The sequence below is a fragment of the Tenrec ecaudatus genome, chromosome 9, assembly GCF_050624435.1.
Source record: "Tenrec ecaudatus isolate mTenEca1 chromosome 9, mTenEca1.hap1, whole genome shotgun sequence".
Classification (NCBI taxonomy): domain Eukaryota; kingdom Metazoa; phylum Chordata; class Mammalia; order Afrosoricida; family Tenrecidae; genus Tenrec; species Tenrec ecaudatus.
The window spans coordinates 136,455,753-136,478,076 of NC_134538.1; the positions used below are offsets into that span (position 1 = coordinate 136,455,753).

General features: G+C 40.3%; 1 protein-coding gene across 1 annotated transcript in view; it reads left to right on the forward strand.

The window, feature by feature from the left end:
- The window catches only part of CAPZA2 (capping actin protein of muscle Z-line subunit alpha 2), a 35,988-nt gene extending 14,714 nt beyond the window's left edge, over nt 1-21,274 (forward strand). The window contains exons 3-10 of the mRNA XM_075558591.1: nt 646-697; nt 6,446-6,509; nt 8,143-8,349; nt 9,531-9,610; nt 12,184-12,262; nt 14,184-14,255; nt 18,893-18,955; nt 19,873-21,274. Of these exons, the coding sequence (XP_075414706.1) occupies nt 646-697; nt 6,446-6,509; nt 8,143-8,349; nt 9,531-9,610; nt 12,184-12,262; nt 14,184-14,255; nt 18,893-18,955; nt 19,873-20,013 (758 nt within the window). The 3' untranslated portion in view covers nt 20,014-21,274. The remainder of the gene's footprint in view (nt 1-645; nt 698-6,445; nt 6,510-8,142; nt 8,350-9,530; nt 9,611-12,183; nt 12,263-14,183; nt 14,256-18,892; nt 18,956-19,872) is intronic.
- Nucleotides 21,275-22,324: the final 1,050 nt, after the last annotated feature.

Sequence of the window (22,324 nt, forward strand, 5' to 3'; positions counted from 1 at the left end):
AAAGGAAAACTTTTTCCTTTATGTTTTACTAAGTGCTTTCAATTTCCAGTAAAACAATCTTGTTTTTAATGTTGTGTTTTATGGTTAACAGCCAAATATCTCCATAATAATTGAATCTAAAATTAGGACAAACTTAAGAATCAATAACCACAGTAAGATCACTGAATGAAATGAGGTCAAGGTATTCCTGATCTAACTAAATAAATTCATCTGCAACTTGGACATGGTTTTCCCCAGGACAGATTTTCTACATCTAGACTCTGTTCGCAAGCTGTTTCTTTGATCATTTTCCTGTAGAGCCAATTCACTTGCGGCGGCTGCTGTATGGGCAGAGCAGGGGCAGAGCACTTGGTCTTTTTTGAAGATCTTAACGCTCCATCTTTCTGGTGTAGCGTCTTTCCTCTTCAGTTCTCCGGCGACCCATTAGAGCCTGTCTGCCTGTGTCCGCTATGCTTTCCTAAACCAAACTCGAGTTTGGTTCGTTTGCTTTTTTTTTTTTAATATAAATTTTATTTTTATCTCACTTGCATTTAGGAGAGTTGGATATTAATACATAAGCTAAACAAGCATTACTCCCTTCTTCCAAAATTGGGAGGGGGGGAGGATAGAAAGCAACTTAATAGTCTTTTGTTGTTATTTTTACAGATGTTCGGTTACTGCTTAACAATGATAATCTTCTCAGGGAAGGAGCAGCCCAGTGAGTATTCTATCTAAAAACGGTAACATACTGAAAATTATATAAGGGAAAAAGATTTTCAAAGTGGCTTTTGTGCACTAATTCTTGAAATCAGTATTTGCACACCAAGTTAAAATGATGTAAGGCTGGTCCGTTATTTTTGGTAAGGAAGGCTTAGAGATAGAACTGTCCCATGATACGATCGCTGAGGACGAACAGGTGCATAAGCAAATGTGGCAAAGAAAGCTGATGGTGCCTGGCTATCAAAAGAGATAGTGTCTGGGGTCTTAAAGACTTGAAGGTAAACAAGCGTCCATCTAGCTCAGAAGCAACAAAGCCCACATGGAAGAAGCACACCAGCCTGTGCGATCATGAGGTGTCGAAGGGATCAGGTATAAGGCATCATCAGAGTAAAACAATCTTACCATAGTGAAAGAAGGGGGGAGTTGCAGAGTGGAGACCCAAAGCCCATTTGTCGGCCACTGGAGATCCCCTTGCAGAGGGGTCTAGGGGAGGAGATGAGTCAGTCAGGGTGCGATGCAGCACCGATGAAGAATACAGCTTTCCTCTAGTTCCTAAATGCTTCCTTCCCGCCGCCCCCCCCCCCACCCCCACCCCCCACTACCATGATCCGAATTCTACCTTGCCAAGTCTGGATAGAGCAGAGGATGTACACTGGTGCATATAGGAGCTGGAGGCACAGGGAATCCAGGGAGGATGATACCTTCAGGACCAGGGGTGTGAGGGGTGATACCGGAAGGGTAGAGGGAGAATGGGTTGGAAAGAGGGAACTGATTACAAGGATCTACATGTGACCTCCTCCCTGGGGGACGGACAACAGAAAAGTGGGTGAAGGGAGACGTCGGACAGTGCAAGATATGACAAAATAACAATTTATAAATTATCAAGGGCTCATGAGGGAGGGGGGAGCGGTGAGGGAGGGGAAAAAGTGGACCTGATGCCAAGGGCTTAAGTGGAGAGCAAATGCTTTGAAAATGATGAGGGCAGTGAATGTTCAGATATGCTTTACACAATTGAAGTATGTATGGATTGTGATAAGAGTTGTATGAGCCCCTTATAAAACGTTTTTTTTTTTTTTAAAGAACTGTCACAGGAAATTGTGTGTGTGTGTGTGTGTGTGTCTGGCAGTGGCTTATTTATATTCTTTGTTAATTTTTCACATTTTCAAAGGTAGAAAATTGCTTTTAAAACTTTGACATTTGAAATTTTAATTCCCTTAACTTTTATGAAGATTTTCCTTTTTGTTATTTATTTGACCCAAATAGATTATTTGATCTATGGAGGCTGGATTCTTAAATACCAAACATACTACCTCACACAGGATACTTACTTTAAAAACATGAGTGATTCAAAGACTAACCAAACTCATTGTCACTGAGTGAGTTCCAACTCACAGGCACCCTACAGGACAGAGTGGAACTCCCCATGGGGTTGCCCGGCTCACGTCTATAAGGATGGACGGAGACTGCCGCAGCTTTTGCAGAGCTGCAGGTGAATTGAATGGCAGGCCTCCGGGCCACTGAGTAGCAGCAGAGTACTTAAACATTGTGCCACCAGGGCTGCTGGATTCAGAGACTTTGCTATTGTTAAACACCACCACTTTCTACCAGTGATCACAGGTAGGATTTCCGTGAAATAAAATGCAGCTGTCCTCCACTTTTCGAAAATTCACTTCACACCACTTCACCTTCATCAACTATTTACATTAGTACCTGTTCCAAAGAAATGTTTGTTTTTACAGGAAAAAATGAAACTAGCAAAAACAGTGAAACTCTAAAGTAGCATTCAGTGGCAAGAGTCGGTGCACACCCCCAGCACTGACCCTGACGTCACCAGACGTCTTCCCCCCAAAACTGCACTCAGCAGCTCCGCTCTGGCCACCATCCCTTTGAACTGTTTAAAAATGTTTCCCATAAAAAATGTAGTTCTTCACTCTTTATACCGTATATACTCATGTATAAGCTGAGTTTTTAGCACATTTTTAATGCAGTTTTTGTGGTAAAATTAGGTGCCTTAGCTGACACTAGGCTTGGCTTATATTCGAGTATTTACGGTATGCCATTTTGATTTACAGCAGGTTTCATGGGGATGCTCTACTTTCAGGTAGCCTGGGAAACCTGTATTTGCTTTTTTTTCTCCCATTCCTACCTTCCAAAATAAAGTACAGGGGCTTATAATTTAGCTTAATGATTAGTTTATTGAGTTTGAGGCCCTTTGCAGAGTGTTTGCTATCCAGCCAGCGAGCTTATTTTTCTCCTAGAATATGTATTACCCAATATGTGAAATCCTGACCAGTGGGGACATAGGATTCTAGCAGTGAAGAACTGAGTAAGAAAAACAATAATGCTGAAGTGTGGGAAAGACCCTTTTGTATGATGATTTGGTGCATGACTAAAGGTAAATGGTGTGGAAACCTCAGTGTGGGAACCAGTTGCTTAGAATGGGCAACTGGACCCAGAACTCCACATTTCTTCCCTTCCCTGCAGTGGAGTGCTTGGCCTTCGGCAGTAAGAGCACAGCCAATGATTGCAGGGGGTGAGTAGGTGCTCCAAGTGTTTTGGTTTTGTTTTTACTGCAAGGAGTTTTGGAAGTTACGTACTTCAAAACTCCTCGTTTTTATAGATGAGGTTAAGTGGAGGCCAATATTAGCTACTGGCAGGACCGAAAATCCAGAGATTCCGACTTCTAGAGTAGTGAGTGCCAAGACTGAAATCAGTTTACTGCTTTCACTATTTATTTGCCATTTAAATACTGCTTTTTTGTGTGTAATACTTTTATTGGGGGCTCTTACATCTCTTAACACAATTTTCAAAGCAGTCTCTTCCCACTTGAGCCCCTGAGAGCAGCTCCCCATTTCTTCCCCCTCCCTCCCTCACAAACCCTTGATAAGTTATAGATTGTTTTTTCCATATCTTACATCGACCTCCATTGCCTCTCACCCACTTTCCCATTATTCATCCCCCTGGGAGGGAGTTCTAGGTTGATCCTTGTGAGCGATTCCCCTTACTCCCCCCATCCTCCCCTAATCGTCCTGGTAACTCTACTCTCCTTTGTTGGCCCTGAGGGGTTTATCTACCTGGCTTCCCTGTGTTGCGGGCTCTCATCTGTAGCAGTGTGCATATTCTGGTCTAATCCGATTTGTAAGGTAGACTTGAGGTCATGATAGTGGGGTGAAGGAAGCACCAAAGAGCTTCCTTCACACAACCAAAGTTGTGTGTTTCATCGGTGCTATCCTGCACGCTGACTGGCTCATCTCTTCTCTGTGACCCCTATGAGGAGATGTCCAATTGTCTATAGATGGGTACTGGGTCTCCACTCCATGCCCCCACCCGCACTCCACCATTCACCTTGTGTATGATTTAATTCTGGGTTAAATGCTGCTTTTACAGGAAAATAAGTCCCAAATTATAAACAATTTCACTTGCAATCATCCTTTTGGGATAAAGCTCACTGAAGGCTTAGTAACTGCTTATGTGGAAGCTGTTCCTCAGAAAATGATCGTTTAAATGAATTAAAATCAAGAATGAAGACCTTTTTCTGCCCCCTCCCCTGCCCATCACACTTCTGTATCTGTCCCCCTCTTTTCTGAATATGCTGTCATGGATTTGATAGCTTAGTGGTTTATTTCTACTTTGTTTTCACATTTACTAGTGCCCTCCTAGCTCATCAGTAAGACCTCACTAAACCAGACATTCCTTTTTTGGAATTACTTCATTGCTAATCAAAAACAAATAAAACTCACTTCCAACCAGTCATTCCAACGCATAGCGACCCTACAGGACAGAGTAGGACTGCCCTTTTGTGTTACCGACATTATTATTCTCTGCAGGAGTAGAAGCCGTGTCTTTCTCCAGAGTAGGGGCGGTTCGTTTCATACTGCTAACCTTGCAGTTAACAGTTCAATGTGTAGCCACTCTGCCACCAGAGCTGCTTATACTCTTCTAAGTAAGTACTTGAAAATTGAGCAGACATCTTGTCACTTGGAAAAATTCCAAGTTGACTTCAGTTGAGAGGTGTACCCCTAAGTTTTCACTGTATATCATGTCTGTTCAATGAAGGATACAGAAAACTAACAACAATTCTTAGGCAGTTTTTGTATTAGGACGCGTTTTTCTGTAAATATATACTTACATATTAATATATTATTGTTTACTCATGTTAAAGTAGAGAGAGGTTTTATGCTTGTTCACCTACTTGAAGTATGAGGTTCTAGATCCATCTGGGCCCATAAGACATCCAAGCCGCCGCATCTCAGTGTTTTTTAAACCCACTTTCAAAATCAGAATGCGCAGCATTTCTAAGGTAGATAGTTGTGGTGGCTCTTTTTCCTGGCCCAATTCCCCACACCCACTTACTTTGGTGGTGGTGATTGGACACAAACCAGCGGGTTTCAGTTACTAGCCATCCCATGTGACAGTGGAGACTTGCCCCGTTGGGTTTTCTCCGTGTTCATCTTTCTGGAAGCAGAGCACCAGCTTTTCCTCCCGCAGAGCCATTGGGTAGATTCAAACCACTCACCTTTGAGTTAACAGCCAAGCACGTTACTACCGCACCATCCAAACTCCTTTCACACACACTGCTGTCCGTGAGTCAGAAGTCGTTCTATGTTTTCCTTTCTCAGAAACGTCAGTGGCTTGGCTTCACTTCATAAATAACGTAATTAGTCCATCATTTGGGACCTTTTTTATTTCATTGAAACCTACTCCATACTAGGTATTAAACTTGCTGCTTTTTATGATATCAGGTAGAGGCTATGTTTCCATCCTAATTCCCCCATACTTTGTTCATCAGAATTCTCTTCCTGCAAACTGTAATAGTAACATGTTTCTCTATTTGTTTATCTTTGCCCATATAATTCTTTCTATTGGAAATACACTTTCTTCCCCTCCCTCCTTTTTCTATAAGAACAGTTTTTCACTATTTTTCATCTCCTATCTATTATAAAATCACACCTGATTTTCTTCACTTCTTTTTCCTCAGCAGAATGTAGTTCTCCACTTTATCATTCTTCACAGTGCTTTGTTACTATTCCCATATGTGACCTTTCAGCCTCCTGTTTCAGTTAGGATATCCATCATCTCTTCTAGTCATCTGCAAACTGTTTAGTCATGGGATGTATCTGATTATTCACTGTCACTCTCACAGCACATAATCTTATTTTCTGGCATATACATTTATTTAGAGCATAGTTTCCCAAACTTACTTGGCCTACCACCACCTTTTTCAAGGAGGAGGGGGGACTACTCAATGTCCCCCCTCCCATGGCAATTAAAAACTTTTTGTACTATTAGCCCATAATCTAGAATAAAGTATAGGTATTTGCTTTTGTAGCCCCCCTGTCTCCCCACCCCCACAGGGCAGTACTGCCCAATTTTGGAAACACTAATTTAGGTAACCAACATCAAACTGAGTGCCATCTAGTTCATGCTGACTCACAGTGACCCCTGTGTGTTTCTGTGTAGGGTAGTAGCAAGCCTGGGCTTTCTCCCTGGGAGCTGCAGAGGGCTTCGAGATAGATAAATAATAGCTACCTTTTATTTTCTCTGTCTGGAATGAAAAGGCCAATTATAGTTGCTGATTTAATCTTTTAAATATTTTATCAGTTTTAAAGACATCTTTACCCATGTAATTTTTATAGCTAGTGTAATATCAACAATGGAGAGTTTTATTGGCAGATGAATTGTTTGGATGTCTTTTTTTTACAGCTTTATATGTATAATTTTAAGTAACTGCCCTTCCCCCTTTTAGCGCATTTGCACAGTACAACTTGGACCAGTTTACTCCAGTGAAAATTGACGGTTATGAAGATCAGGTATGTTTCATGGAAGTGTAATGTTCACTTTAATCATTTAATCACTGGATTCGGACTTCTAGCCTCCTCAACTGTGAGAAAATAAAACCAGGTATTTGTTGACACCACCCACTTGTGGCGTTTCTGTTAAAGCAACATGAATAGGACACCATTCTAACAAATTCCTAAAATGTAGTCGTCTTGGAATCGGGTAATGGGTAGAGGCTGGATGAGTTTTAAGATGCCTAATAGTCGAAAGTTCGATTGCTTTGAATCTGAAGTTGGTAGACTGGTGGGCCTAAGACAATCCTGGTGAGAGTGAGAAGGGCGATAGGAAATAGATATGGGACTGACTCCAGAGTGCTGCGGGGGGGAGGGGGTGGTTGCCGGTGCGGCCGTGAGGCTTTAGAAGAAGATGAGGACCGTGTGAGGAATGGCACTGCTTTCCCCACTGGCAAAGAGTGTCTGAATTATGTTCAGTGTTGGACAGAAGGGAGAATCTGTAAATGATGAACTTGCATATCTGACTGTCGTGATTTCTAAGAAAGAATTTAAAGAGGACTTGCAGTCCCTCCTTTGCTTCTCATAGTAAAATGCCAGCAGAGAGAGAGAACTTACAGATGAACTGTACAAAACGAGAACTAGCAGTTTGGAAAATTCCATTGTACAAACCAAGGGCAGGTGTCCTGGAGTGTTCATCCCTGTCTTTGTCAAAGAAGCCGAGCCTGTGGCTGATGGGTCGGACCAGCTCCAAACCCCTCACACATTTGCCTGGAATCTAGAGGATAGAACCACAGCTTCTAGATTTCAGAGCCAGGAGTTTTTTAAAATCATGACTCAGAACACACTGTACATCTGTGTGTGTACCTATGGACAGGTCTGTGTTTATCTAGGATCATGAAAGTTAAAAAATTTTAGAAGGATATGTTGCTAGACTAATTTATAGGTGATCAGGAAGAATTACAAGAGAAGAAAAAGGGAGAAATTTGTTCAAATAAAACTCAAAACGTTTATGATCAAATTTGTGCTTTTCCGTTTGTATGTACTTAAGTAAGTAAATTGCATTTCAAAAAATATGGACGTATTATGTATACTTGTGTAAAAGCTGAGTTTTTCAGTACATTTTTAATGCAGTTTTTGTGATAAAATTGAGTGCCTTGGCTGATATTTAGGTCAGCTTATACTCGAGTATATATGGTAAATAACTGTCAGTAATTAGATCGTAGGCAACGAGAAGCGACTATTGCGGAGGAGGGATTGTAAGTGAAGCACTGAGAGGATTCTTAACTGAACCCGTTCTTGTAATCACGCTAGTTACAGGCTGATCCAGTTTCTTTGTTTTGAGGAGCTGGAACTGCTATTAGGCATGATAAACTGTCATTCACAAGAAGAGAATTTGCTTTTTCACTGAGTAACCAATTAATAGAAGAGAAAATTTTGATCTCTTCTAAATGGTTGTAGTATTTTTTTTTTACAGTGAACTCATTTGCAGTATTGTACTTATACCAGTATCATTAAACTTGTGCTTGGGATATAACTTTCATAGTTTTACGGGAAAAGCTTATATGCATGGATATTAATAATATATATCAATATTGACATGCAGTTTCAAATCCTTTTTTCCTCCCCCCCAAAATTCATTCCATCACTGAAGGTATTGATAACAGAACACGGTGACTTGGGAAATGGAAAATTTTTGGATCCAAAAAACAGAATCTGTTTCAAATTTGATCACCTAAGAAAGGAAGCAACTGATCCAAGACCGTATGAAGCAGAAAATGCAGTGGAATCGTGGAGAGCTTCAGTAGAAGCTGCTCTGCGTGCATACGTGAAAGATCATTACCCAAACGGGGTCTGCACTGTAAGTCACCAGCCCACGCCGTCGTCCGCTGTGTCATGGTAACATGACGGTGCACTTGTAATCCCAGGAATTTACATTAACGTGGACAGAACTAACATAATTTAGGATGTTGTGTCTTCACCCCCCACCCCTTGGAGTGGATTAATGTTTACTCTCCTTGCCCCCTACTAACTCTAATAGAGTAAATGATATGATAGTTTAAAAATGGAAACGTAGTTGCATCTTCAATTAAACCTATAGAAATTCTAATGGTTGGAGAAGCAAGATATGAAATTCCTTAATCTTACGGTGTCACTCAGTAAGTTTAGGTCAATTTCTCCTTTGTTTAGTCATAGAAAGTTTAGAACAAATAATATTATTTAGAAGTGAGATCATGTCCTCGTGGCTTTTATAACAAAATTTCTGTGGGCTTTTCTTTCTTTTTAATATATGTAGTTCTTTCAAAGGTTTAACCTATTTTTATATGTTCAGGATAAAATGAGGTAGGAAGTAGGAGTGCTTGGTCTTTTCATAAGATTATCTGTGCTCATCTAGACCGCCCAGTGTTGGTTTGTATTCTATGGTCTTTTCCATAGCAGGATGGCCTTTGAGTTTGACCCTCTGAAAACACAAAACCGCCTGCTTGAGACCCTTGGGAGATTTCCCACTGCAGTTCCCGGACTCGGGTACATGGTTTTTAGGGCCTGTGGACCTGTTTAAAGCAGTAAGCAAGAAGTGAAATAGCATGGTCGTAAACAGTCTTTGTCTCCTGTTGCTATCCTGATACTTAAAGTCCCAAAGATGGTGAATTGAACAAAAATGGGAACCACAATCTGTATCTACTTATTTGTGTAGGACAGCTAGATTGGTGTGTATGTGCTTAAAAAATTCTTGGCATTAAGATGCATGCATTTTGGAATGTAAAACATGGCATGCATAGGTATTAATGAATATCTTGGGTATAATTCACTTTACTCCATAAATTATAATAAATTACAAAATCTACTCTTGAATATATAGTGAACTGTACATATTTGAGTATTATTTCTGCAGCTCCAAATTGGAACAATAACCTACTTTGTATTCCGTTAGTGTTCCTGACATTTAAAGTTGGACATTTTGTGACCCTCGATTCATTCTTGTGCCTGTTTTCTTCCTTTTTGTCTTGTTTTTGGTGCGTGCTTGTCTTCTCTGCAAACAAGGTGTATGGTAAGAAAATAGACGGACAGCAGGCCATTATCGCATGCATAGAAAGCCATCAGTTCCAAGCAAAAAACTTCTGGTAAGTTCTCAGTTCAGGTAGTAGAGGAGTTTGATGTTTCATTCTTCTGTAGTTCTTGTTTTAATGATTAGAGCTATCCTTTGTTTTTATTGACTGACTAAACGTAATCTTAATCTGCTCAGTGAAAACAGTAGCTGTAAATCCATGGGCATTTCAGTGAAGAGAGTGGGAGCGCGTCAGGGGTGTTTAGAGATCAATAAAGGATGGGCTGGTTTGTTCGTGAATGAAATTCATGGGGAATGGGGGGGTGGGGCTAGAGCCATTGTACAGTAAACAGCAATGATCCCTGTGTGATGTTTTATGAGGATTTCTCTGCTTGGTCAGCCAGCGTTAGAAAATAATGGCATGTTTCCTACAACGAGGCAGATTAAGTCACGCCATATAACTGTGTGCAGTCATTTGATGATTCCTTGTAAAGATTTACCCGCAAAACTCAAACATACCCTATTAATCTTGACAGGTTAGTAGTGCTTTTGTTTTTTAACAAAACTAAAATTCTGGAGTATGTTTTGAAGATTTTACTCGTTTAGAATTGAGTGAATTCTTCCTTTTCCTCTCCTTTTTTGTTTTACATGCTGAAACCCAACAAAGCATGATCAGAATCATTTCCCTCTAAGTTTATTAAAAGGAGCCCTGCTGGCGTAGTGGTTAAGATTGTAGTTGTTAACCTCTAGGTCAGCGGTTTGAAACCACGAGTCTCTCCTTGGGAGAAAGATGAAGCTTTCTACTCCTGTAGAGATTTGTGGGCTTGGAAAAGAAACCACAGGCACCGTTAGACTGCTCCTTGAGAGTCCCTGGGAGTCCGAGTCGTCTTGATGGCAGTGAGAAGTATGTGAGCCTGTGATTGGTTAACCAAGTTGGTGGTGGTGCTGTTGCAGGTAAAGCAACCAGGGTCGGTCACCCCCTTGGACCAGTTTGTTCCATGGCCCAGGTTGCTGAACCACTTAACTGTTTCAGAAAGAGATGCAAGCTAACAAGGTTAAACAAGAATGTTTGGAAGCATGCAGATACATCCTCACTGAAGGAAAATCAATTCCATATGTAAACTTCTAACTTCATGAAAAGCTGCCATCTCCTGAAGCCTGGTGTGCAGTTACCTTTCTGCGTTTGATACAAATGTGGCCCTCTGTATTTTAGCTCTAAATACCTGTAGCAGGAATCTACCAGAGCCTTAACACAGGAATCTCCACAAAATGGTTGCCAGTTTATATTATTTGTACCAAGAGGTATATCTCAAAATCAGTTATGTTGAGATTGAACTATTAAAGGAAAATTCTTGTTAATCCATTTCAAATTAATATATATTGGCAATGTGATAATGACTACTAGTTTGTCAAAATATCATCCTTTGAACTTTATGTAAAAATTAGTAATGTCTTTGAGTTTCCTGTTCTCATGCTTTCCCATTACATACATCTTTTATTTCTAAATGGATACATTGTTGAAGTTAAAAATTGTGGCTCTGGAAAAAGTTTACAAAACTTTCTGAAGTGCTGAATATCGTGTCACAATCACCTCAATAAGCTCTGACTGTTTGGGGGCAAAGACATCTTCGGCTCACCTGGAATGTAGGTAGACCAAAGCCGGAACACTTGGGCGGCTCTTAAATTTCATCGGGAATAGATCGCGAGAGAGCCCTTCTGACCTTTCCATTTTGGTAGGCGTTGTTTGTTCTCGCGATGTTTCTGGATGCTCCCGAGTCCGGCAACTTGGCTTGTGTGAAACCCAGCGGTCGGCTCGTAACACAAGCATAGCTATATGAAGGGGGAAGAGGAGGGTGTTCCTGACCTGACGACGAGGCCACTGACCTGGAAAAAGCCTTGTTTGGTGAAAGCATTGGATACCTTTCCAAAGGTTCCTGAGAGCTCTGTAGAGACTTCAGCCGGTGGCGGTCGTTTCTCTAATTGCACTTACCACTGTGCTTTTATTGGGATTGTCAGTGCATCAAGTACATGGATGAAGTAGACAAGGATTTTTCTAGTTTTTAAAAGCTATGGTGTGAGACTACAATATGGAAAACTGACTTAGGTTCTTTTTCAAACCACGTTTTATGGGTAATGTTGACTAAGTCACTGAAAATCGAAACTTGTTATAAAATGAATTCTCCATTATTTGTAAGGCATATACACTGTTCTAATAATTGTAATTACCAAATGGCCGTAGTCTTATGCCTAGTGGTAATTCTTGTCATTCTGTGAACTCTCTTAATGTGCACATACAGTATTTCATCAATTCCACATGCACACTTCAGCAACCTTGTTTCTATTATTTAAGTTGGATATCTCCTAAAAATAGCTTATCTGATTTAATTTTGACATGTATTTTAAATATTTTAAATGTTGAAGTTCCATCCATTCCGTAGGTCATTTCTTTAGGAAAAGGATGACAATGAAACGGAACTGATAAGTAAGCTTAACCTTTGATTCTTTTGAATAATTCCACGATTGAAACACTAATGCCCAGCATCCACTCCCCACAGTCTCTTGTACTGCAACATTAAATTTAAATCACAAACATAATTTATTCAAAGTGTTTTGCCTACCTTATTTACAGCTGCTGTTTTTATTTTTAAGGAATGGTCGTTGGCGGTCAGAGTGGAAGTTTACAATCACTCCTTCAACCACTCAAGTGGTTGGCATCTTGAAAATTCAGGTCTGAGATAAATTGTCTCTTTGTTGCTCTGAGCCATGTCGTTTCTAGATCATTGTTTGGGGGTAATGGAAAAAGCCCATAATCCTAATTCCATTTTGTAATTAACCGTTGTGGTTTATTGCCAAGAAATCAAGAATCTGCTAGGCTACCTGACAGATTCCAAAACCACAGCTAAAATTAGATGCTACAATTTAGTCTGCTCTCTCTACAACGTGTGCATCAAGGCTTCCTTGGAATTTAAATTGTGCTATCCTGTCTTTTGGATGAAGTGTGTGTGTGTGTGTGTGTGTGTGTGTGTGTGTGTGTGTGTTAGATAGTTAAGTATGTCTATTAAAATATGCATGAGGGGACCTTTAAGAAGTTCATGGACTGGAGAAGTACAACAGAAAATATGGGTGATGGGGTACAGCAATATGAGACATGAAAATAATAATTTATAATCTATCAAGGGGTCATGGGGGGGGGTGAAAAGGAAGAGGAGCTGATACCAAGGGCTCAATAGAAAGTAAAGTCAGGAAAGAATGGTGGCAGCATGTACAGACATGCCTGATGCAACCGATGTATGGATTGTAATAAGAAAGTGGTAAGAGCCCCAACAAGTGATCTTTTAATTTTAAAAAAAGGTCATGGAAACATGGAATTAAAAGATAGTGTGACATTTCCACAAGATTTTTCAAGCCACCTTTTATAAGTTTAATAACCCAAAGACTTATTTGCTGTATAATCTGACTAAAGTATACATTTTTAGTCTTATGTTTAATAGCTCATGTTTTGATGACCATCCCCTAAGTACTAGAGAACTGAATGAATCTCAGAGCATGGATTATGTTAAAATTAGGCTACCTGGTTTTGAATTCCAGCTCCTATCCGTTACTTGCTACGTAAATAAGGAAGTCATTTAAACCCTGTATGTTTGTTTCCTTGTTTTATCAAAAAACAAAAACAATAAAAAGCCCTGTCGTTGTTGGAAAAGTAAACCCAGGAATGAAATTGTTGGGAGAGAGCCAGACAAGACATAAGCGCCCCCTGAAGACTACATTATAGTTGATGTCTTTCTGTCCTCTTTACTTCTCCCCTGGATGACTGTCACAATTTCCAGAGTGTCAGCTTTCCGGAATGCCTAGTTTAGTTCATTTTAAATGTAATCCTTATTTCACACTGCCATCAGAAAGCTTTTTTATTATTTTAGTCTGGATATCACTTTGCCTGCTTAGACCATTGACGTGAGTTACAAGAACTGACCTTGATTGCCCCTACCTGTGTAGTTTTGCTAGCCTTTGCTCTCCCTCCACCTCTCACACGTTTCAACTGTAAGTGCCTCCAGGCCTTGGAAAAATACACCAACCGCTGCCTGTTTCCTGTGCCCGTCTTCCTCCGTGTAAGCGTTGTCCTGCGCTTAAACGCTTGGTGTAGCCCTCCGTGTTTGGAGCAGTGCTAATGTACGTTGTACATCACCGTTTAGCTTGTTGTGTGGAAGTGTAAGGGCGATGTCTTTTCAATTGTAAGCAGTCTGTTCCCGAACCTTCTCTAGTCATCACTCAGTTCATGTTTGTTCTGTGCCTTTAAATTTGTGAAATTAAGTGGCTGGTGGAATTACACCAAAACAAGAGCCATGTGTGGAGGGATTCCTGTGAACATCTTGATGTTAGCTACATGTGGACTGTCAGAGAGGATCGTCCAGCCAGCAGGTCCTCTCTGAGCGTACTGCCTTGCCTGCAGGCATTGCTAGCTAGCCTCCTGAGTAGATCCCGGGTAGCGAGTGTTGTTTGCGTGTGAAGGGTTTGTGCTCAGCAGGGAAGAAAGGCTAAGAGGGCCTGAGCTGCACTTGGCAGTCGTCGGAGTGGCTGTGGGTGTGGGTGTCGAGGCCCGAGGAGCTTGGAGATTCCTGTGGTGTGACGAGTGTCCTTTCCCTTTCTAATAGGTTCATTATTATGAAGATGGTAATGTTCAGCTAGTGAGTCATAAAGACATTCAAGACTCCCTAACAGTGTCTGTAAGTACTTAATTCCAAAGTAAAATGAAAGCTGTTGTAGAATTAACTTTTTTAGTAATATTTCTCCTTCGGATATGTCTTTTCTGAGAGATTAAAGATGGCAAGTAATTGGAAATTGTACCTAACCTTTTTTTTTTCTTTAACATTTTTATTTTTGTGTGTCATTGAGTCAATTTCAATACATTGTTCTCCTAAGTGACCAAGAAGAATTGCCCCCTATGATTTAGAATGTAATTGTACAGGAGAACTGACCGGGTATTTCTCTTTAGGCGCTGCTGGTGGAATTGAACCACTGACCAAAGTTTTTATTAGCAGCTGAGTGCAACAACTGTCTGTCACCAGGATTCCTTTGAGCAGCTTTATTGACTCATTATTCACATAGCATTCTGTTCATCAATTTCAAATGCAAAATTCAATTTTCTAAGTCTGTTCATAGTGCTGTACAGCATCGTCGCAATCTACTTTTAGAACATTGCATCGTTTGCAAGAGAAACCTATCAGTACTGGTTCCCTCCCCACATCCTTGCTATCCTTGACAACCACTAATCTATTTTCTGGCTGTGGATTTGCCTTTTCTGAACATTTCACATAAATGCAATCTTTTGTGATTCCTTGTACTTAGCGTAAGCACCCCAGATTAAGCCATGCTATAGACTACATCAGGACTTCATTTCTGTTTAAATGCCAGATATTCCACATTTCACTTATCTGTTCATCCGCTGATGGACATTGGGTTGTCTCCTTTAATTGACTAGTATGAAAAAGTTGCTGTGCACGTTTGTGTACTATATTTTGTATAGACCAGTGCTGTCATTTCTGGTGGCTGTCTTATCGGAGTGGATCATGTCTTCCCCGTCTTACCCTTGAGGGCTGCCAGGCTGTTTGTATTCCCATCAGTAGTTGTGGAGGGTTCCAGTCTCTCCGTGCTGTCAGCACAACGGTGACTCCCGTGTTGTCTCGTGGCTCTTACAGGTGTAGGGAGCTACTGCATCGGGGTTTTAGTTTACGCTTCCCTGCTGACAACTGATTCTGAATGCCTTTGCACGGGCTTATTGGCCATCTGTAGAACATCTTTGCAGAGATGAATAGTCGTATTTGCCCATTTCTTCATTGAGGTATTTGTGTTTTCTGTATTGTTCGGTGACTATACTTATACACACACACATACGCATACTTTCCCTTCTAGATAGAGAGTGCCTTCACGTGTCCCTCCCTTCTCTGCGGCGTCTGTTTGCGTTCTTGATAGCACCATGTGTAGCACAAAGGATTTTAGTCTGCCGTCCTTCTTTTGTTCTTTGGTGTTTGTATTTAGTACAAACTATTGCTTCGCCCAAAGTATCAAAGACTCACTCCAGTATTCTAATGCGCTTCAGAAGTTTAGCTCTTCCATTTAGTCCCTAACTTTTGCTTGGATTTTGATTTAATGAGATTTTTCTTAAGCTCAGTTTTCAAGGATTTTTTTACTTCAGTTTTATTTCCCTATGGGGTCTTAAACACAATCTTTTCATTGCATATGAAACGTTTTTTTGCTTCCAAGCTATTATAACATGACATCAATAGTGACATTTTCCCATCACATTTGTACTATTACTTTTTCCATAAGAATTTTGTAATTTGCCCAGTTAAAAATGTTAAATTGGCAATATATAAAATTTGCTAACGTACAAGTGTAAATGAAAAATTAACGTTTACTTCAAGAAAGTGCTTGATTTAGCATTTAAGAAGCATAAGTTAGTTCCTTGGCTGGTGCAGACATTTTTTTTCATAACTTTTAACTGCGAGGTAGCCAGTTCAAATCTGTCTATCAGCACCTCAAAAGAAAGTCCTGGTAACCTGCTTCCATAAAAACTAAAGCCCAGGAAAAAATTCTGTAGCGCTCTACTACTCCTTAACATAGAGAGTGACCGTGAGTCGGAATGGATTCTGTAGCAAATGGGTTTTGAGTGGGTAGTTCTTGTTTTGGTCAACAGTTTGAACCCACGAACCGCTCCAAGGGAGAAAAACGGGGTTTTCTACTCCCGTAAACAGTTGCACTTCGGGAACTGAGAGGGGCACTTCTGCCCTGTGCTGCCCTGTTGCTATGAGTCAGCACTGACTCGGCGGTGACTTGTGAAAACATGATCACAGTCACTAAACTTTACTAATATGCTAGCTTGTGCTGTGTGTTAGGATTGCATTTTACTTTTAAAGTATTCTGATTTTTATTTTTGGAAAGGAAAAAAAACCTCTAAAAAGTAAGCTTTTTAAAAGTTTACATTAATAATATTTTATAGAAATTTCTAGATTACCATTAACTTAATTTTAGTGATAAAACAAAGAAACCCATGTGTTGGCATGTTAAAAAAATTTTTTTCAAAAAATATTTAAACATTGGAATAAAATTTAACCTTAAGTGTTAATGTAAGCTCTTCCTGATAGGTAATTTTTAAAGTATATATATAACTGGTGGTGGAAATTTTTCAGTAGGTATATGATAGTGCTTCAGCGTCATCGTTGACTAGAAGTGTATGTCTAACTTCATACTTAACAAAGGATGTCTGGTAGAGTACACGGTGTTGCTGTTAGGTACCACCGGCCAGTGGCTTCGGTCCCATTGCGACCCTGTGCATAACAGCACAACATGGCTCCTTCCGGCACCAGCTGCACTACTGTTTCCATGCTTGTGCCCATGGTTGCAGCCATGGAGTCTGTCTGTCCACCTGCTTGAGTGCCTTCCCCTCTTTCACTGGTGTCGCCTGACCACAAGTCCAAAGTATGCAAGGCAAAGTCTTGGCACCTTTGCCTCTAAGGACCCCACTGGCATTACTTCTTCCAAGACAGACAGATCGGTTCGTCCTTTCAGCAGTCCACGGTACTTTCGGGACGGCACCGCAATTCACATGCCTCCATTCTTTGGTCTTTAGGCAGTGTGGAACTTGTACATGCATATGAGGCCATGGGAAACGCCATGGCTTGGGTCAGGCACACCATAATCCCAAAGTAACATCCTTGTTCTTCAGAATCTAATGCAACACATCTTTTGATCGCTTGATCGCTGTTTCCATGAGCATTGATCAGAGAGCAAGCAACAAAAATCCTTGACAATTTCAACCTTTTCCCACGTGTCACCATGTTACCTATTAGTTCAGTTGTGAGGATTTTGGTCTTTTTTACATGCAGTGAGTCACAATCCATACTGAAGTCTGCAATCCTTGATGATGTTCATCAGCTAGTGCTTCAAGCCCTCCCTCCGTTCAGCAATGAAGACTGTGTCATCTGCATATTGCAGATTGTTAAAAGCCTTCCTCCAACTCTGGTGCCATACTCTTCTTTGTGTAGGCCAGCTTCTCTGGTGATTTACTCAGCACACAGATTGAACAAGTATAGTGAGAGGATACAACCCTGATGAGCACCTTCCCTGATGGTAAACTATGCAGAATCCCCTTGTTTTGTTCGCACAGCGTCCTCTCGATCCAGGTATAAGTTTGCACAAACACCGTGAAGTGTTCTGAAATTCCCAGTCTTCTCAAGGTTATCCACACAGTTGAATGCCTTGGCAAAGACAATAAAGCACAAGTAACCATCTTTCTGGTATTCTCTGCTTTCAGCCAAGATCCATCTGACATCAGCAATGATATCCCTTGTCCCATGTCTTCTTCTGAATCCAGCCTGAACCCCTGGCAGCTCCCTGTCAGTGTACTGCTGCAACCATTGTTGGATGGTCTGCAGCAGAATTTCACTTGCAGGGGATACCGGTGATACTTTATCATTTGAGCATGATCTTGGGTCACCTTTCTTTGGAACATGCATAAGTATGGATCTCTCCCATCCGGTTTGCCAAGAAGCTATCTTCCAGATTTCCTGGCATAGATGAGCAAGTGCTTCTAGTGCTCTTGTTGACACATTTCCGTTGGTATTCCATCAATTCCTGGAACCTTATTTTGGTCTAATGCTTTCAGTGCAGCTTGAACCTTCTCTTTCGGCACCATTAATTCCTGTTCATGTGCTACCTCTTGAAATGGTGCCATGTCTGCCAGCTCTTTTTGGTACAGTGACTCTGGATCCTTTCCCTCCTCTCTTGATGCCTCCTCCTACATCATTCGACAGTTTGCCCAGAGAATCCAGGCTTGAATTTTTTCTTGTGTTCTTTCAGTTTAAGATCTGAGGGCAGCTGTGAGGTGAGATTCAGTTGGACTGCTGTCAGACCTCATGGCCCTCAATCCCCCAAGCCACTATTCAATAAAGTTGTTGGTCGAAAAAAAAAAAGCTCTTCTGAGCACATTCTTCCCTTTCGCTTTTCTAATTCTAGGTCTTCGTCCATTTCAGTGTAACATTTGGAATTAATTATTCCAGGTGACCTTTTAAATATTCAGTTCAGCTCTTTGCACATTAAATGTGATAATTAAATTTTTCATAAACGTGTTATTGAAATTTCACTTTCCTAAGCTAGTTAAACACTGAAGTCTGGTTTGCTCTCTGGACTTAAAAAAATATTTTTCCTTTTTTCCCTTGAATAGAGTCATTGATCTTACAGTATTTTCCATATCCGTCTGTGTCATGTATTAAACTGTAAGTCTCAGTCATGCATAGATTGACATATATCTTTAGAAATAATAGTTTAATTTTGAGTAACTTTCATGTGCTTCGGTTTGTTTCAGAATGAGGTGCAGACAGCAAAAGAATTTATTAAGATTGTAGAAGCTGCAGAAAATGAATATCAGGTATGACTTTCAAAGAGTTATGGGCATGTAACACTTTGCTTTTTATAGTCATACTCATTTACAATAGCAGCAATAAGATTTTAATTTCAGTCATAAGTAAGTATAAATGCTTTTATTGTTTTGCTATAAGAAATCGTTGTTGTGTTTTTGGTACAAGGCAAATTTAGGGACGTGTAACCAAAAAATAACAGATTAATTAAATTCAGGTAGGATTTTATATTTTAAACATACTACGACTCAGTTTTAGACATCTTATCTTCATTTCTAAATATTGATGAAAATGTGCCAACATACTTAATGGTTATTTCGGATGGAATTGGGACTTCTCATTTGGGAAGCATTTCCTGACCGTCTGGGTTATGTGCAATCTCCTGGTTCACGTTTCGTGCTCCTCTGTTGACGTGAGCAGGAGACTTCTGAGCTGCACGCTGCAACTCTGGCATTTAACGTGTGATTTGGCTACAGCTTCTCTGTGTGCGATACAGAAATGGCTCTGAGTGAAATAATAAGATAACTCCAAACTGAGAGCGCACAGACATGAAATTGTGATTTAAATTCATTATGCTTAATTATTCAAAATTATAAGCCGCCTCATTTGCTTTTAGAAGCGTTTTTATTTTCACAAACTTATTTGAGTGTTAGAAGCAGTGAAAGGAGATGCACTAGGAAACTGGAGTTGGGACAGCAGTGAGTGTGTGTCAGCAGGGCAGGAAGATGATGCTGTGTCACTGCACTGAACCTTGTCCCGTTGGCTTATGTTTTGCTGCGTATAATCTCAACAACAAAATTTAACATGTAAATAAAGTAGTGAAGCATACTGCTTAAAACAAAGGTTTTTCTAAAAGCATCCCTTGTGGATGTTTTACAAATGACCTGGTCCTTTCATTTGCTGTAAACTTTACTGTGGATTTTCACAGACTGCCATCAGTGAGAATTACCAGACGATGTCAGACACTACTTTCAAAGCCTTACGTCGACAGTTGCCAGTTACACGCACCAAGATCGATTGGAACAAGATCCTCAGCTACAAGATTGGCAAAGAGATGCAGAATGCATAGATGAACACTGCATGGCTGGATCATTTTCGTGTCTTTGCGTTTATGAAAAAAATATTGCAAGAGTATTCTGAACTGTCAAGCTGCCCATTCAGTTGGGCTGTTGCCATTTAAATCACTGTAATTAATTAGTTTGGTTAGAGCACAAGGCTTAGCTAATCAACCATTATTTTTCATTTCTTTTGTTCAGAGAGGATTGAAAATCATTTTTGTCTCAATGTCTTTTACTTTCTATTAGACCTTTCTTTCTTCAAATGAAGAGATGATGATTTCTCAAGTTTCTGGTTAAAACGTTTTTCAAAGTATTTCGAAAACACTTTACTCACTGTAACCCTAAAATCATTGTCTTTTGGCTTATGAAGTGGGTAACTTTTGATATTAGCCCAGTTCTTTTTAATGGAGTCAATAATGGACACCCTAGTTGAAGGTGGTTGATGGATTTAGCCATAAATGCTGCTAAAGAAGTTGTCTGCCTTCCCCTCACCTCTCCCATGTATGTAAGACTGAGATTAGAGGGAAAACATTTTGTATAACAATTATGTTTAAACCTTACGAGAGGGTTATTTAGCTAGCTTAGTGTTTAACTGAACTTTTTTAAACAGGGCCAAGGTCGAATGCTGTTTTGAGATTCTGGAATTAAATGAAAATACTTATTTCAGAAATTTAATGCTTTTTTTTCCTTGTGACAGTTACGCAAATTAGCTTGAATTTCATATGTCCCTGAGTTATTTTTATCATAAAGCCACAAATGTATTATAACAAGGCAAATTGTAATATATATAATCCTGAACTCATGACCATGTCTCGATTTATTCTTTCTCGGATTGTAGAATACTGAAATTCAATGTGACAAAAAATGCAAATTTTCTCATTTATTTCAGTAGAAAAATCATTCCTTTGCCAGGGAGTCATCTACTATTTTATAAAGATGATCTTGGATATTGTGATTCTTACCTGGTTGTAAAGTAAGCAAGCCAAGCCTACAAGAAGGAATGCAGTAACAGTCTAGATTTTTCCGTCTTCCTTATATATCAGAAGCATGTTGGTTATATATTAAAAAGATACATTGGCGGATGCTACAGGAATCCCAAGCCTATGACGAACCAGAGTATTTACTCCAGGACGGGGTGAGCTTGGGCCTTCGTTCAGAGAGGATGGCTTCGTCAGGCCTGAGTGCATTCACTCCTGCAGATATCTGCACCTGGAAATGTTTGGGGTTTTTTTTAACCACTTGTGTACAATAAAATAATTAGCGTGAATTGTATAGATTTAAAACAATTATTTAAGTGAAAGCATGTTTAATTTCTTTTTAAAATCACTTGTACTTCAAAAGCTTTGAGGCTCTAGTAGGAAAATATATCACTAGCTAACTTATTTTCTTTTTAGTTTTAGAATAAGTTTTCCCATATTAGAATTCCTGTAGAACAGCTAACAGCAGATCTTTTTCCCCCTTTTACGATACATTAAGAAGGACGCGATAATTCTGAACTAAATATCATCCTTATGATGACTTGCCTCCGTTGGTGTGGGCTTTAAGTAGCCCTGCTGGTGGAGTGGTTGTGCGTTGGGCTGCTAACCATAGTGCAGTCGGCAGTTTGAAACCAGCAGCCACTCAACAGCAGAGAGATGAGACTTTCTACTCCCATAAAGAATTACAGTCTGGGAAACCCACTGGGGCAGCGCTACCCTGTCCTGTGTGCTTGCTGTGCCTCAGCATCAACTCTGTGGCAGTGAGTTTGATTTGGGTTTTGTATAGGTTTGTATCTTGTCAAGGTCAATTACTTTGGCTCTGGTTTTTTTTTTTAATGTTTTATTAGGGGCTCATACAACTCATTACAACCCATGCATACGTCAATTGTGTAAAGCACATCTGTACATTCATTGCCCTCATCATTTTCAAAGCATTTGCACTCCACTTAAGCCTTTTGCATCAGGTCTTCCTTTTTTCCCCCTCCCTCCCCGCTCCCCCCCTCCCATAAGCCCTTGAGAATTTATAAATTATTATATTGTCATATCTTTCCATGTCTGACATCTCCCTTCTCCCCCTTTTCTGTTGTCCGTCCCCCAGGGAGGAGTTCACATGTAGATCCTTGTAATCGGTTCCCTCTTTCCAACCCACTCTCCCTCTACCCTCCCAGTATCGCCACTCACACCCCTGGTCCTGAAGGTATCATCCGCCCTGGATTCCCTGTGCCTCCACCTCCTATCTGCACCAGTGTACATCCTCTGCTGTATGCAGACTTGCAAGGTAGAATTCAGATCATGATGGGGCGGGGGGGGGAGGGGTAGGTAGGAAGCATTTAGGAACTAGAGG